General features: G+C 40.8%; 1 protein-coding gene across 15 annotated transcripts in view; it reads right to left on the reverse strand.

Moving 5' to 3' along the window:
* Nucleotides 1-15,752, reverse strand: part of cacna1db (calcium channel, voltage-dependent, L type, alpha 1D subunit, b) — a 108,339-nt gene that overhangs the window by 84,670 nt on the left and 7,917 nt on the right. For 14 of the 15 annotated variants that reach the window (XR_011979834.1, XM_072682155.1, XM_072682151.1 and 11 more), the window contains exons 2-3: nt 7,063-7,411; nt 6,641-6,746 (exon numbers count right to left, since the gene is read on the reverse strand). Coding sequence is in view for 14 of the 15 variants with exons in the window: in XM_072682155.1 (XP_072538256.1) it covers nt 6,641-6,746; nt 7,063-7,411 (455 nt within the window). In the remaining variant the exon portion in view is untranslated. Of the gene's footprint in view, nt 1-6,640; nt 6,747-7,062; nt 7,412-9,449; nt 10,120-15,752 lie in introns of those variants that run through there. The other variant, XM_072682156.1, reaches the window with a different exon arrangement.

Consider the following 15,752-nt stretch of genomic DNA (forward strand, 5'->3'; position numbering starts at 1 on the left):
TGTCCCCTGCCCTTATAGTGGGACGCAGACATGCAGATGCGCATGCTCACCCACACACGCACAGCGATTGCTGTTGCTTATCCTGACTCATTTCCCTCTGCTCGACGGTTAAACCCTTAATCCCCACAGTTAGATGGACGCAACCTGACATTTTCTGAGAATATGTTTCAGTACACGCAAACACAAACACACACACACACACACAATCCTTGAGTTTCGCTTAGACGCCAACTCCTTTACTGGGTGACTCTTTAATCATACAGACTGCTATAGCTAAGCTTTATGCCTCTGGTCGAATTAGGGGAAGGCAAACTATTGGTTAATGTAGCATTGTTAGCTTCACAACATTAAGATGAATTCACTAGATAAGACAGAAAGTTTGCCAGACACACTCATACACACATACAAGCTACTTACAAAAGAAGTGTGAAGGTGGATTATAGATAAACAAGGCTGACATTTCATGACCATTAGACCATTATGTGATAGGGGAAGCACTGACTGAGAATTGGAAATGGGTAAATCGGGGAGAAAATTAGGTAAACTCCAAAGAGATAAAAAAAAATAGAAGGAAATAAAACTATACTTAGACGAGAATAGACAGAATAGAAATGTATTTCTGTCTAAGTCAGTGCTGAGATTACCACTGGATCAAATACCAAGACAAACTGAGAAACCATGACATTGTGACATTAGGCTTACTAGAACAGTCAAACAAAGTAAAGATCATTATAATAATAATAAAACCTCTAGGCGAACAACTAGGCAGCAATCAAGAGCAAAGAATGACAATCAGCATCTCTTTCTGTTTGCTAAGGAAAAACAGAAACTTTAATAGGATTAGTGGCTGGGCGATCAAGATTACTAGGCACCCACTGATTTCTATAGTATGGGAAATACCAAAGCATGTTATTCTAGATGAGCTTTCTCAGTCTGAGCTGTTTCAAGGAACTGCCCTGTATGGAAGGCCTACTTAAAAATAATGTCCCCGTAGTCTTGAGGGACATCAACTGCTAAATCTACTACTACTTCAAGCCCCAGTCAGCAACTGCAGAAACAATACCATTAGGATAGGATTAGGATTATCTTGAAGTTTCCCCTATCCTGAACAGAGAGGATAGGGGAAACACTGGGGTCTTCTGGCAATGTTATCTGTATCCATGTGTGTATACAGATACAAGACAGAAATGTGTGCTGTTATTGAAGTTAAGTGCTGTTGTTGAAATTGTCTTTAATTATTATGACATCCCTATAATCATTTGCTGACTGTAAAAGTAAATTGTTCCACTCAGTGTTTCAGAGATCTTGGATTAGAGTAATGGTAGCCTATTGTTTATTGTTTATTATTGACAATGAAGTAGTCTTGTCATTGTTCTGACAGTCTTTTGTCTTTTGAAACTGCTGAGAAATAGCACCCAATTTTGTGAAATGAAAGCCCTATGCAGACTGACAAACAATGGTCTTAAGGACCAGCTGCAGTGCTTCTAGAACTATGGAAAGTTTAATATGTGCTCTTGAAATACTATGTTAGTATACAGGCCTATACTCTTTATTGTGGTGGTATTCAAACTACGGAGGTGTATACTGACTAATGTTTATATTTTAGTAACTGTAAGAGTTAATGAACAGGTAATCAACTGCAGGAAGGTAAAAAAATTAACTTATACATTTTAAAATTAACATAAAGATGTAGGCTTACTATTTGGACATAAGACTGGTGTTCGGTGCAAAAAACATTTAGCATTCAGAGGTAAAACTTGTAAATAATAAAAATGCTAATATTCAAAAAAGGAAAGGAAATCAATAGGTTTTCATTTTGAATAACAGAGGCTTTCTCTGAGGATGAGGTAATAAGATAACAGAGCTAACCATTACAGTGTTACAGTGAATGCTGATGGGGAAACTCTTTTACACAAGGCTTTTTTTGCAGTAGATAACATGTCACCATGTTTCTGAACCCATCTAACATCAGCTGGAGTAGTTTATATGTAGTCAACAAAGGCTTGAGCACTTAACATCTAGCTAACATCAGTAGGAGTAGTTACATCTGCTTTATCTCTGGTACAATGGTTCTATATTAGACACAAAGGGTTCCACTATTTTTATGCATCAAAGAACCCTTTCAGTACTACACAGCTGAAAAACACCTATATTTAGTGATGGAGATTCACTGGTACTCCCTATGTCTAGAAGCTAAGGTTAACTTTTGGGCAATGTCTTGAGACTTGAGATTCCAAATGCTTGTCTTGGAGTTTTTCATATCATAATTGGTACATAAAAAAAGACATTTTGACAGATTTGTGCATGATGCAGGAGAGAGTCTGAGTAGTGAGAGCTTGTTTAATGACCAGTTTCCGCCATGCCAGTGCTGCTCAGAAGCCTCTGTAAACGCAACCTCTGCTGACAAAAAAGATTCAATATGCCTGCCTTTAAACTGCACTGCTCTGTACCCAAATTCCTGCAACAAAAAAGCAAGACCTTAATTTTATTCAGGATTAGAACTGCAGGGAACAGACACGGTGCAAGGAAAGAATTAGTAAATTATACTTACACAGAATATTGTAAAAAAAAAAAAAAAAAAAAAAAAAAAAAAAAAAAAAAGGACCATAGAGGCAACTATAACATTAATCCACCTGACTAATATTGCATAGGTCCTCCTCGTGTTGCCAAAGCAACTCTCACCTATCAAGGCATGGACTTCACAAGACCTCTGAAGGTATTCTGTGGTATCTGGCAACAAGACACTATCAGCAGATCCTTTAAATCTTTTTACGTTGCGAGGTGGGGCCTCTGTAGATCACATCAATAAGCCTTGGGTGCCCCTGACCCATTTTGAACAGTACTGACTGTTCACTTGTTGTCCAATATGTATATCCCACCCCTTGGCAGGTGTCACTCAAGCGAGGTAATCAATGTTATTCACTTCACCTGTCAGTGATTTGAATGTTATGGCTGACTTCTATATATATATACTATGTTACATATACTTATACTTATATATACTATGATCTAACAACTATGATCTGTAGCAGATGTAGCAGGCAGTTTAGGATAGTTTGACCTGAGACCCATCTGAGCTTAGATAAGTTGTTAAGCTTATTTCTTTATTATTTTTTTCTTAATCTGGTGTCAGGCTTGACTGATTGTGTCCCGGTCTCGTCTTGACACTAATTAAAACATTATTGTTGTCTGTATAACTAGTGGACTAAAACCTGAGAAACTCTTTACATATGTTAAACCATACATGCTAACAATCTCTTAAGCTCCTGCACTGGAAATTGTGCCACTGTGACGCTCCATTGACTTGTAATAGGCAGAATAGCGTCTCTGTTGCTGCTACTCCAGGTTTGGCGCGCAGCTAACTGCACTTTCTGTATGTAAAGAGAGTATAAAAAGCATAAAAAGATGTGTTAACGTTGCATATCCCAAGTCATATCTGCGTAAAGTCTTCCACATTCAGCAACTGCTATATATCACTCAGCCTTTTCCAGAAATGTGTGCCCCTTAGAAGTAGCTCAAAGAGCACGTTCCACTCCCTGACTGAAGGGGGAGCTCAAGAGCAAGAAATATCAATTCTCCAAAATGCTGTCTTAAGTATGCTTCAAAATCCCAAATTAGCAATGGCCACTTGTTTCTTGTCTTAGTTGCCACATAATGCAACCAGGTGATCTTAAAGATGCTTCAGTTTTTAAACTCATCACCCAAGATTGCAGGAAATTGATCAGAAAGTGTCTATGGTTATTATTTAGCACTCCCTTTAAGCATCATTATTCTCAAGCGCTAATCTGCACAAAATCAAAAACACACTCGAGAGGGCCTGTGAAAGTCAAGATCTCGCATCATCAAATTAGAACACCGACAGCCCCATGACCCTCATTAACCTCAGCCTCACCCCCTCCCTTTTGACTGACAGCTAATCCACAGCAGGGCTTAATCCGCTAGCCAGCAGTAAGATCAGCACTATAACCCTAGCAGCCATGACACACACACATACATACAAGTGCACAGATCAAAACATGCATCATGCAATCCTTCCTAAGGCACATAGTCATTCATACCCAAACTACAGCAGTCTTTATTTAAGTTAAGACCAAAGAAAGCAGTGCATTGTTCAGTAGCCATATGAGGGGACATATGCTGATTCTTCCTGATTATTATTTGCACAAATTTCCACTAATTGAACACAATTTTCAGTTTTCACCACTGACATTCAGTAACAGCAACAGTGGCGCGTTCCAGCCAATGCATGTTTTTATCAAATGTGTGCCATTCTGTACATAGACACTGTATTAATCACATATATCAGACATACACAAATCACAAACCACAGCTGAAGTAAATAACACTGATTATCTTGTTACAGTGACAGCTGTCCAGGGGTGAGATATTAGGCAGCAAGTGAAATGTCCGGTCTTGAAGGTGAAAAGCAGGAAAATGGGCAAGTGTGTGGAACTAACTGACTTTGACAAGGACCAAATTGTGACGGCTGGAGCTGGAGTATATCCAAAACACCACGTCTTGTGCTGACTTCACAGGATGCAGTGAGGGGCCGACACAATATGAGGCAGGTGGTTTTAATGTAACGGCCGATTATTGTACAGTCAATAGTGGTGGGCAGTGGTGGCTCAGCGGTTAGAGCGCCGGGATATCGATAACAGGGTTGTGGGTTCGATTCCTGGTCTCGGCAAGCTGCCGCTGTTGGGTCCTTGAGCAAGGCCCTTTACTCTCTCTGCTCCCCGGGCGCTGGAGTTGGTTGCCCACCGCTCTGGGTGTGTGTGTACTCACTGCCCCTAACACATGTGAGTGTGTGTTCACTACCAGATGGGTTAAATGCGGAGGACACATTTCGCTGTACAGTCCACACTGTACAGTGACAAATACGTGCACCTTTAGTTCTAACTCTTTTGTGATTATAGCCTCTCTTTTATACAGCTTAGGTGTTCAGCTAAAGGCATCCTCTAGTTCTAGTTCATCAGTGGTGTGTTTTGCTTGTAAATTATAATGCAGACTTGATTTACAACAGTCGTAAACAAATTCACAGCATGGCACTTAATCCAACCAATCAATCAATAGAATTTGTTAAACAGTTTATAATTAAATAACTAAATGATAGGGCTATATTTTAAATGGCTGAGGGTGTCTTCTCACATAGTGCACTACATAACAGATCAGGAATGTTGCATCCTACAACATAGGATATATATTCTGTTAGACGTATAATACACTATTGAGGTGTGGCAGCCGTTATTTCATGGCTTGCGTAGTGTACTAAACATTATTGTTTATTGTATTAATAATGCAAAATATTGGATCTCAGTAAATCCCCCTATTGACACAATAATGCTTGAATAAAAACAAAAACAAACTCTGTATTCATAGTGGTGAAAGCAGGGACACACAATGAGATCAGGATGGTAATGATAATGCCAGATAATTTTTTTTTTTAAACTAATTAAAATCAGACTGTAGGTGGTGTGTTAAAAGCAGGAAAATTGGCAAGCATAAGGATTTGAGACCCTTTGTGAGGCCAAATTGTGAAAGCTAGACAACTGGGTCAGAACATCTCCAAAACATCAGGCAACAGGGTCATGAGCCCCTTAAGGCTCACTACTGCTTTCCATCGAAGGCCCTACCTCACAACTTACAGGACTTAAAGTATCTGCTGCCAACTTCAACTGTGCCAGATACTACAGGACACCTTCATAGGTCTTGTGCAGTCCATGCCTTGAATGGTCAGATCTGTTGTAGTGGCACAAAGGGGACCTACTCAATATTACATTAGGTACTAATGTTATGGCTAATCAGTGCATATCTGCATTGACACAGCAATCACTAGAAGAAAGTCATGAGAATTGCACTTGAAAGTCAGAACTTTAATCATCACGCCTGCTTATCATTCTGTGTAAGTGAGGAAAAGTGTCATGACCTACCTCAGACTCATGAAGTCTGCCGCATGCACACACAAACACAATCACCAGCTTACGCGACAGCGTGCACACAGAAACAAATGCCTACCTTACTAATGCCACTGTGGCAGCAAACACGTTGTCAGTGTAAAGCTGATGCCGCAAGGGTACATGTGTTAAATGATGATGTATTAGTATAATTGCAACCTGAGGCGTAAAGCCTTGCTCAAAGATTCAGCAGCGATACAAAATCATTTGGAAGTTGTCAAAAGCAAACGTTTTGGCAAATTGAATGAGTTCCTGAACTGCTTGATTGACAGCCTCAAATTAAAATTGCAAGCAACAATTAAACAGCTGCCTATTGGCTTTCAAATTAAACCCTCTTTTAGCTGCTCTTGCTTCAGTGCCATTAATCTGATTGTGTTATAGATGCAAACACGCAATGCACAGAGTGTGTACAAGCTATTCAACAGCAATGCCCTGACCAACGAAACATGATATGGCAATGAAGACAACCCTGGGAAGGACAATGAACCACCAATCACAGCCAAACACAAAGAACAATGCGCCAATGATATAAGACCTGAGCAAATACAACCAGAGAATCATGGGGGAACACCTGTAGGTCTTGCGCTGCTCTAGAGCTGGAAGAGCACAAACATGGATTCGCAGCACAATAAATCTATACCAAAAACCAGCATCTCTGCAAAGACTGAGGGAACTGTTGTACTTACCAGGTCATGATTGGTTGAGTTTGAATCATCTTCAGGGAAGGGGACGTAAACAGCTAAGGCCACACAGTTGGCAAAAATAGAGAGCAATATAAAGATATCAAAAGGTCTGGAGAGCACATAGTTAAGGACAAATGGGAAATAAGCCAAAGCACAGTACACATATCTACATAAATAATATATATATATATATATATATATAAAGCCTTGTTTGCATGTAATAAAGAAATACCTTGATCAGTGACAACTTGTGAGACCTGTTAGCATATTTCAGTTGCAGCACTTAATTTGCATAACACTGGCCTAATACTAAATGAGAACTCTAACACATTAAGCAATCCTTCCATCCTTCTGTTCCTCCACCTCCCATCGCTAGTCCCTTACAGCCATAACTAGCCATAATTGCACCACTAATGGAAGGATACTTCCACTCCACCAGACTGATGCAGGCCCTGCGTATAGGGTTGTTGAGGGTGAGGCAGAAGAGTGCCCGTGGAGGCCTGCTGTTGGTGGAGCTGCCCTGTTTCTTGCTTTTGGCATACTGCTGCCTCTTCCTCTGGGACAGGGAGCCCACCGGAGCAGAGCCCGCCACCGACTGCCCGCTCATCGTCTGGGGGTTGTCTCCCTTGGCGCTTCTCGCAGCATTGATCGCAGCCTGCCAGGACAGACTAGCAGCCTGTGGGTGTGTCTGACTGGAATGGGAGGGGCTTTCAGACCAAGGGGGAGGTGCTTCGCCAGAGGGAGGGGCTTTGGTGCTGCTGGCATTGTTTGCCCCTGAAGATGGGAGAAAAGAAGAAGTATGAGCTCAAGAGTCTGAAAAAAATAGAGTAACAGAGAGGGAGCGAGTGTGAAAGAGAGAATAGAGAGAGAAAAATCAATGTACTGTCATGTGGAAAAGCAGAGCCGTATCTGGTGGTGGAGTTTCTAGGTCATTTGATCTGCCAGTTGCTACACCGTCAGAGGAACTAGGCTGTAGCAGTTAGAGCCAAGTTATATCTCTATCATTAGCAGATGCGTTCTCGTAAGGCCTCATGACTAGAAGTTGCACGCAGACCATCGCTAAAGCTTCGTTACAGCTACGAGGGTATTCAATTTTCATGTTTTATTTGCTGTATGAGTGTCACAGTGTGCAGAATCCCATGCAACACCACCCACGCAAAAGGTACAATTCGTAATCAAATCTAGATGGTGCTTCATGTGAAATGTGCTGGCCGCAGACACGTAGAAGAGCTGGCTGGAAGGCTATTAATAGTGTCTCGCAAGAAACGTGTGGACAAAGTGAATCTCCTTGACAACAGCAGCCATCTACAACTGAAAAGATGCTCCACACTGAAATAATACAATGGTCCAGGTATAAGCACGTTATTCGTGCCACTGACAACAAGCAGTCGTTCATTCAGATCATCTGGGCTTGGATTTTGTTCTTACTCTTGATGCGAAAGGCGCTGTTTTATAATGCTGCGACCACTCTGTCTCTTAGTAACAACTGAAATATAGCCAAATATTGAATCATAGTCTTACAAATCAAAGCTTAAGGTTTAACCACTACTATTTAGACACACAGATCTAGCTTAACTGAAATAGTAACAGCATTTTTCAGCAGCTTTTTCAAATCTCTGCCCAATCCGGATGTTAAGATGTAAACAGTCGTTCCAAGTGGTTTTTGGTGTGAAATTCAGTCTGTTGACAGTGATGGTGTTGGGTACCAGATGTCCAAAGGGTTTGATGCTGATAAAAGCTGCAGGTATAACCCAAATACACTGCCTGATACCTAAGACGCTGTTCTGAGCCAACTGCACATATTTTCAATATTTTACCAAAGCATAGCCATTTTATTTATTGGCAAAATAGTACACAATGGGGTGGATTTACCACTTTCCAACATTACCAGTATCGCCACGTTATCACGAATAAAACTCAGAAGCCGCATGCAGGTCCACTGATCATTTTAGAGGATTATTAAAAGAAATGTATACATTACCACAGACGTAAAATAAAATAGGTATGTTTCTATACAGTGAACCACTTCACACCAAACCAGCTTGAATGACTTGTTTACATGTTTACATCTCAGTTATGATGTTATTAAGACTAGGTTAGGTGTTTTTTATTATTATTATTATTATGTCCATTAAAAATGTTTCACTAGCCCCTAAAATGTGTGTCCAGTCAAACTTCAGAACTGAAGAGTTTTAAGCTGCATTTCTGAAAAGATCCAGACATCAAATGGCCACACACACACGCACACACACACACACACACAGTTTGTAAATCACTGACTAAAGTACTCTACCATTTGTTCCCATCTGCTGGTGGCCTCCATCAGGCTGCAACAGCAACAGCGTGTACTTGTCAACTTGTAAGCGTTTGGCATGTGGCTAAAACTAGACTACAGCTCTGCCCTTCCACGGTTAAATTGTGTGTGAAAGCGACCGACTCCAGAGCCAAGACCTAATGTCAGTCAAGAAAGTAGCTAGTTTCTCCCTTCCTCCCCTTCATAAACACAGTCTGCCTCACCTGTCACTTGTACTACGGTTTCAAGCGGCGGAACCAATTACATCGCAGAAACGATGGTCCTGCACAGGGGATGTGGTTTGGGGTGGCTGTCTGGGAAGCTAAAGTAACGTATTTCAACAACAGAAAACAAAGAATCGGGACCGTTAAAGGATCCCATGTTTGACTTCAGCAGAGGCGCTAAACGCAGAAAGGGAGAGAGAGAGAGAGAGAGAGAGTCACGGGAGCGCGCGCGCGCGAGCGCGAGCCTCAGGTTAGGGCGCGCGCGCCGGTTTCAGTTTTATTAGTATTATTTTACCTCCAGTCGGTTCCTCTGGCTCGTCCATCCTTCCCTCCTCATTGAAAGTCCCTTTTATAAACTGGTTTTCTAACCGCAACTAGTGGACTCGTGTTCGGTGTGAATTCGAGCCGGTAATCCGCGGATTATAAAGTGCTGCTCGTAGTTCCCCGAGCGCCATGGAGCGCGCCTGCTTCTCTCTCTCCCAACATCCGGGTGTTGTCCTCACATCATGGCTAGTCGTTGCTGCCAAAGCGGTGAAAATGACAACGGCTCGTATATCCAGACTGTTCTGATCAACAAGTGTCTCTGAAATTCATTTCCAGGGACTCAGAGTTGCCCAGAGTAAACCTCACACAGCCGAGTGTTGGTCGAGCAGCCTAACCGTCAGCAGCAGCGGCAGCGGCAGCAGGTCGAGTGCTGCTCTTAGCTCCACGCACAGATCCACAGCCCGCACCGGAAAAATCCCGGAGTGACTCTAATCCCGTTTGAGCGGACCTGCCTCATCCCTGCTGCTGGACTCGTGTCAGCGCTATCGACGTAGGAGGAGGACACACAATGGAGGGCGACTCCGACCACGTGAACTGAAGCCCGAGACTCCCTCTTACAAATATCACTGGAGACATTTAGCTAAAGTTGTAGAGGGGTTTTAAGCGAGCTCCTCGCCAGGTGGTGTAGCTCTGGTGTGGAGTGGAGTGGTTCAGCCGTGAGCGAGTGAGGTCGAGTTTACACTGTTTGAACGATTCGTGAGAAACGCAACAGGTAGCAAAACACGTCACCTAAAAGCAGGAGGTTATTTACTCTCTCGTTCCTGCTTTTAGGGCGTTTTAGTGCTGGCTATTAACTTCAATGATATGAAATGAAATTAGCTACATGCGGTAGAGGAGCAAATTCCCAGAAGGGCTTGAGAGATTTTGAGAGACCTCTGCTCGAAGTATAACGTTGATGTCTCTAGTTTCTGAAACCAGTAGTTGTATAAAATTAGTTATTGCAAAAATGTCTTTCATTCAAATTGCAAGGACTAATTCATGCAAATTTGAAGGAATCGTGTGTGCATTATCCCTAATATGTCATGTAAAGATCATGAGTAACTTTACACTGGCCGTGCACAGACATATACACTACACCATGAGGGAAACAAACACCAACATTATTGTCCAATCCTTAACCCCTTACACAGCCTATGACCTGCTGGTGGGCCAAAAGTGTTATTACAAACTTATCAACGAATATAACCAAATAATAGACCCACCAGTTTCTACAGAAGTCCCTGTGTTACTGATCAGTGCACCATAGTGTGTAATAAGCCTTTCTGTGGAGTCTTCCCCACTGGTGACATCCCACATAAATGAAAATACATGTGACCAGAACATAGCAGGACATGGGAATGAGACCCTAATGTTCAGCCACAACTTGGTAAGGCATAGGAACAAGTTAATTAAGTCGTGGCCACAACTTATTTCTATATTTAAACGTGAATTCACCAGTGGATATTTTGATTGTTTACTGCATGTAAAGTCTTTACGTCTAGCACATGTTTATCTGTGATGTGGAGCACAACTAATCCTCCTGTTAGCCTTTAGAGGGGGCAAGCTTCAGCGATATATGCCATGTTTCAATACGATCACACAATGGACTTGAGCTGAGCTTGAGCCCACCTGTGAAGGCTAGCTAGATATGGCCCATGACCAGTTTGTTAAGTACTGACCAATTTCTTCAGGCAGACCGTGAAGTCCACTGGCAGAATATTTTTCCAGGTTCTGTGTCTTAATTAATGGAAGATAAAAGCTGCTGGCGGATTACAAATATCTGTACGAGGTCGAGAGAGAGAGAGATAGAGCAATCATTCAATGCCACAGTAAAAAATACAACCTTAGTAGATGCATTTTGTGTGTTTTTAAGAATAAATTACATATTCTTACTTTCTAACATTTTGATATAGTATTGGATGTGTACGCCATGTTTTTCAACAAATCTATACTGCTTGACAACAGAAAAATAATCAAATCAAATAAATGTTTTTTGCATAGCGCTTTTTACAACTGGTGTCGTCACAAAGCAGCTTTACAAAATCAGTAATCAGTAAAAAGACAAGAAATCAACAACACAAGAAGACATAAAAACCTAAGAAAAAAAAAACTTCCTCAAAGCTGAAGGAAGAAACCTTGGGAGGAACCAAGACTCACTAATCATTTATTTCTGATAAAAGTCACTGTTCTCTTAATATTATCTATAATAATCATGGTGTAGTGTAACTTAATATAATCATAGCAGTTAATAGTGGTACTGTTAGTAGTGGCAGGTAGTTAAAGAGTCCATGTAGGAAAATAATATAGATAAAGAGAAAACTTTGAAGATCTAAATGAAATGTAAAGCATGTTGCCTCTTACAGACAACAGTGATATTTTATAGAAACATAGAATAATAACGTTGCAGGACTGTATTTATCATTCTGCTTTAAGATTCTTCACACATGCTGGATATATTCAGGATATTCATCACTGTGAACTGTGAAATGACTGTTCGACCTCCACTCTCAGTAAGGAGAGGAATACACTGGATAATATTTGTGCACACAAAGCTATAATTGGTCAGCTTTCTTCACAACCACCTGTAGTCTCATTACCAAACCGTTTGCGTAATTTGATTGCATAGCAATGTATTTCTTAACTGAACTTAACGTCTTTATGGTTTCTCTAGTTATCAATATGAGTATTTTGTTGGGGGGTGACTGTGCTTTGGTTGTTGTGTGTTGTTGTGTTGTGTGGTGTGTCCTCAGCCAGGGCTCACTTACAAGTGTTCAATTGAAAGTCATGCCTGTCTTGGTAAAAGAACATGTCATGAATGTAAATTGCAATGTTTAGGAGCAGACTGATTTCATTTCATTGCCATAAATGTCTGGCAACTTCCAAACAAAGCTTTTTCTAACCACTACTCAAATATGAGTATATCACAGCTGTCCAATGAAAAACATGTATGTCCATGTTTGTCTGTTTTTACTTTTCTTTATAGTTTGAACCCTGTAGCTGCTCTGTGCACTATGTACACAACTCCAGATGAACAGACCAACAGAAATGCTCTAAATGACTTGGAATAAACTCTGATTTTACCTTGACTTCCATTCAGAGTTAATAACATCTTTGCCTTCTCCTGTAAAGTCACCATTTTTGAGATACATGTTTTTCATTGGACAGCAACAATATGGTTTTGTTGTTGTTAATGTTTTAAACACTGTAGCATATTTTAATAGAATGCATACTAACTGTTTCTTATAGACTTTTTATATATGTCTAGATAAAATACTTCTAAGTGTGGTGAAAACCAACTCCCATTTCACAGATCTCATGTGCTCAGCACAGTAGCTTAAAAGATTTAGGTTTATATTTAGAAGCAAAGTCAGCGTGTCACAACCAGTCTATATACTATTCATTTCAGTATTCGCATTAAACAATACTGACTGCTATATCACCAGATTAGGTCCTGACTAACTTTAGGAGCTGACAGGGCCTTAGGTAACAGCTTCCATCCACAGACAGCTTTCTGGTTAATCAGTCAGCTGCTCCTTAAAGTCTTACCTCGGCGGCCTGGTCTCCAAGGTATAAACGCCATTCACCTCCTGCTGATTTGTAGCCAAAGGACGACATTAGTTTGCCACATTCCGCATTGAAACGGGGAGGAATATAATGTGTGGTATGTGTACACTTATCCTACAGACCTGGATTACCTGCCCTACCAGCTAACACTTTCACAGCGATAATCTCCCAATAATAATCCTGCTAATGTTCCTTACCATGGGAGGTTACTGGCCCATAGTCTGACACTCTCTTCTCTGTTTACTAATTAAATATCTTCCTGATAGCCATCTTCTACCATTGTACATGACTCAGCCATACAGTTTTTCAATTGATCACTTGAATACAATACAATTACAACAATGTCTATAGACAAGGGCACCTAAAACACATGTAGTTAACTAGGATTTATGTGATATATTATTTATGACAAACCCATGATATTTTCATTAGACTAGTATAATTTTATGTCATTTTACATCATTTTAGACTAAGTATAGTTTGGTTCACACTGACATCTTGTGGTTGTTGCTTTTCTCACATACCAACTGCAAACTGCTTCTACTCCAGAGAAAGATATCAAATCTAGTCAGTCACCAGGGAGGCCAGTGTGGAGTAGTTAATATTGTAGTGTGTAGAGTTCACATGGAACTGGTGGCACTAAGCTGGTGACATTGCGGTTAAGTACGGCCTTGGTTGAGAAGGGTCTCTCTGTGTGTCGACACGCCCATTACAATAGACGTCCAATACATGGAACGCTCAATTTGGTTATTCATATGTTGATTTAATTGTATGTAAATATAATGTTAAAATATTTTTTACCGTGATTTCTTTTTTAACAATGCCGTTAGCCAGGGGGCAAGAATGCTTTGGAAATACTGCAAAATTAGTCACATGCTGTAATCAGGGGCGCTGTATAAGGGGGAAAAGTTCGGAAAATGTGTGTGGTGAGGCCCTGTGTAATACCTTTTAATGGGGCCCAAAATCCCGTCTATTGCCTGATGCAGACTGTTACTGTTGTGCCTTTGTCACCTGGGGAGCCACTGTGGTTCTACAGAGTGGTTCTACTGAAATGGGTAGGTCTGTAAACTGAGCTTAGAGGAGAGTGGGTCTGGGACACCAGACCTCACTGTTTAACCTCTCTGGAGGTGACAAGGCCTTAAGTCAGTGAAACACTGACAAAGGGAGGTGCCTACCCAATATAATATAGAGGGTGATTAGAATATGGGTGAAGAGAACGGGCCCTATGTGTGAACCCAATTACTAGGTGGAGGATTTTGTCATTGTTTCCTGTAGTATTTCACCTGTGGTAGCTTCTTTTCTCACATACCACCTGCAAAGAGACTTCTACTCCGGAGAAAGATATCCTGGTCCTGGTCCTGCAGAACAATGCTGCTTTCATGTCCTTCTCTAAAGAGTTTGAAGGTCAACTGGTTTTAGTTGGAAACAAAATAAAAAGCCACGTATTTGTGAAGTGTCTAAAAACCGGATCACAAATACACCTATACACCAATCAGCCATAACATTAAAACCACTAAAGTGAGGTGAAGCGGGTAACATTGGTTATCTTGTTACAGTGTCATCTGTCAAAGGGTGGGAAATACATCCTAGTGAGATATATAGATCCTAGTCTATACAAACTAGCTAAGGGTATTTTTCAGTAAAGCACTTTTGTAAGTCGCTCTGGATAAGAGCATCTGCTGAATGCAAATGTAATGTAAATATACATATTAGGCAGCAAGTAAACAGTCAGTTCTTGAAGTTGATGTGCTGGAAGGACCAAATTGTGATGGCGTGATGGCTTGTGTCAGAGCATCACCAAAACGGCAGATCTTGTGGGGTGTTCCTGATATGCAGTGGTTAGTATCAACCTAAAAGACAACTGGTGAACTGGTGACAGGGTTAATAATGCTCAAGGACACCCAAGATCCCAAAAACCCAAGGCTCAGCCTAAGGCCTGCATAGTCTGATTCTACAGAAGAGCTTCTGTAGCAAAACGTTTCTGTAAAGGTTAATGCTGGCTAATGATGTTTTGTGGATTTAATGTTTCGAACAGTCAGGAGTCTCTCATCTTGATGCATCTCTGAATGCATGGCCCTTTTGGAGGGCCACTGCTCTAAGCAGTACTCTCTTTATCTCTCTATCCCCCTCCTCTTTCCCTACGAACAACACATTCTCGATTTCCCACACACTTACTTGATGGATGTTTAGGCTTACATGAGGCGCTGTTGATTGTTTACAAACATTTACATCCAGAAATATGAGAAAGTCCAACTGTTTTGATTCCTACACTCATTGGTCATTTTATCAAGTACTTTACCAAGTCACCTACCATATGGACAGTCATTTCAACGTTATTTCTTATTAAACAAACACAGTGAACTATTTATCACACTCTCACCAGAACTATTGCAACTATTATGCAGCATCATCACCGTGCTGTAAATGGCTTCGCTATTACCTTTACATTAACATTACCTTTATAAAAACCTGGTAAACCAGCCTCATCTATTAAAATCATTACAGGCCATTAACAAAAAGCCCCACATATTTAAACCATAAACTCAAATTTAAAAGCCAAAAACCACATTTCTTTTTGGCAAAAGCTAATGCTTGAGTCAAAAGCACATTAGCTTGGTTTACAAGGCTGCTTTCAAAACACTCACAAACGCACCAAATCCCTAAACACTGTTATCAACGTCAGACCAGTGCAATCATCTGACAACATTGTTATTAATGGCCTAATAAACAA

The sequence above is a fragment of the Salminus brasiliensis genome, chromosome 6 (assembly GCF_030463535.1).
Source record: "Salminus brasiliensis chromosome 6, fSalBra1.hap2, whole genome shotgun sequence".
NCBI classification, from domain to species: domain Eukaryota; kingdom Metazoa; phylum Chordata; class Actinopteri; order Characiformes; family Bryconidae; genus Salminus; species Salminus brasiliensis.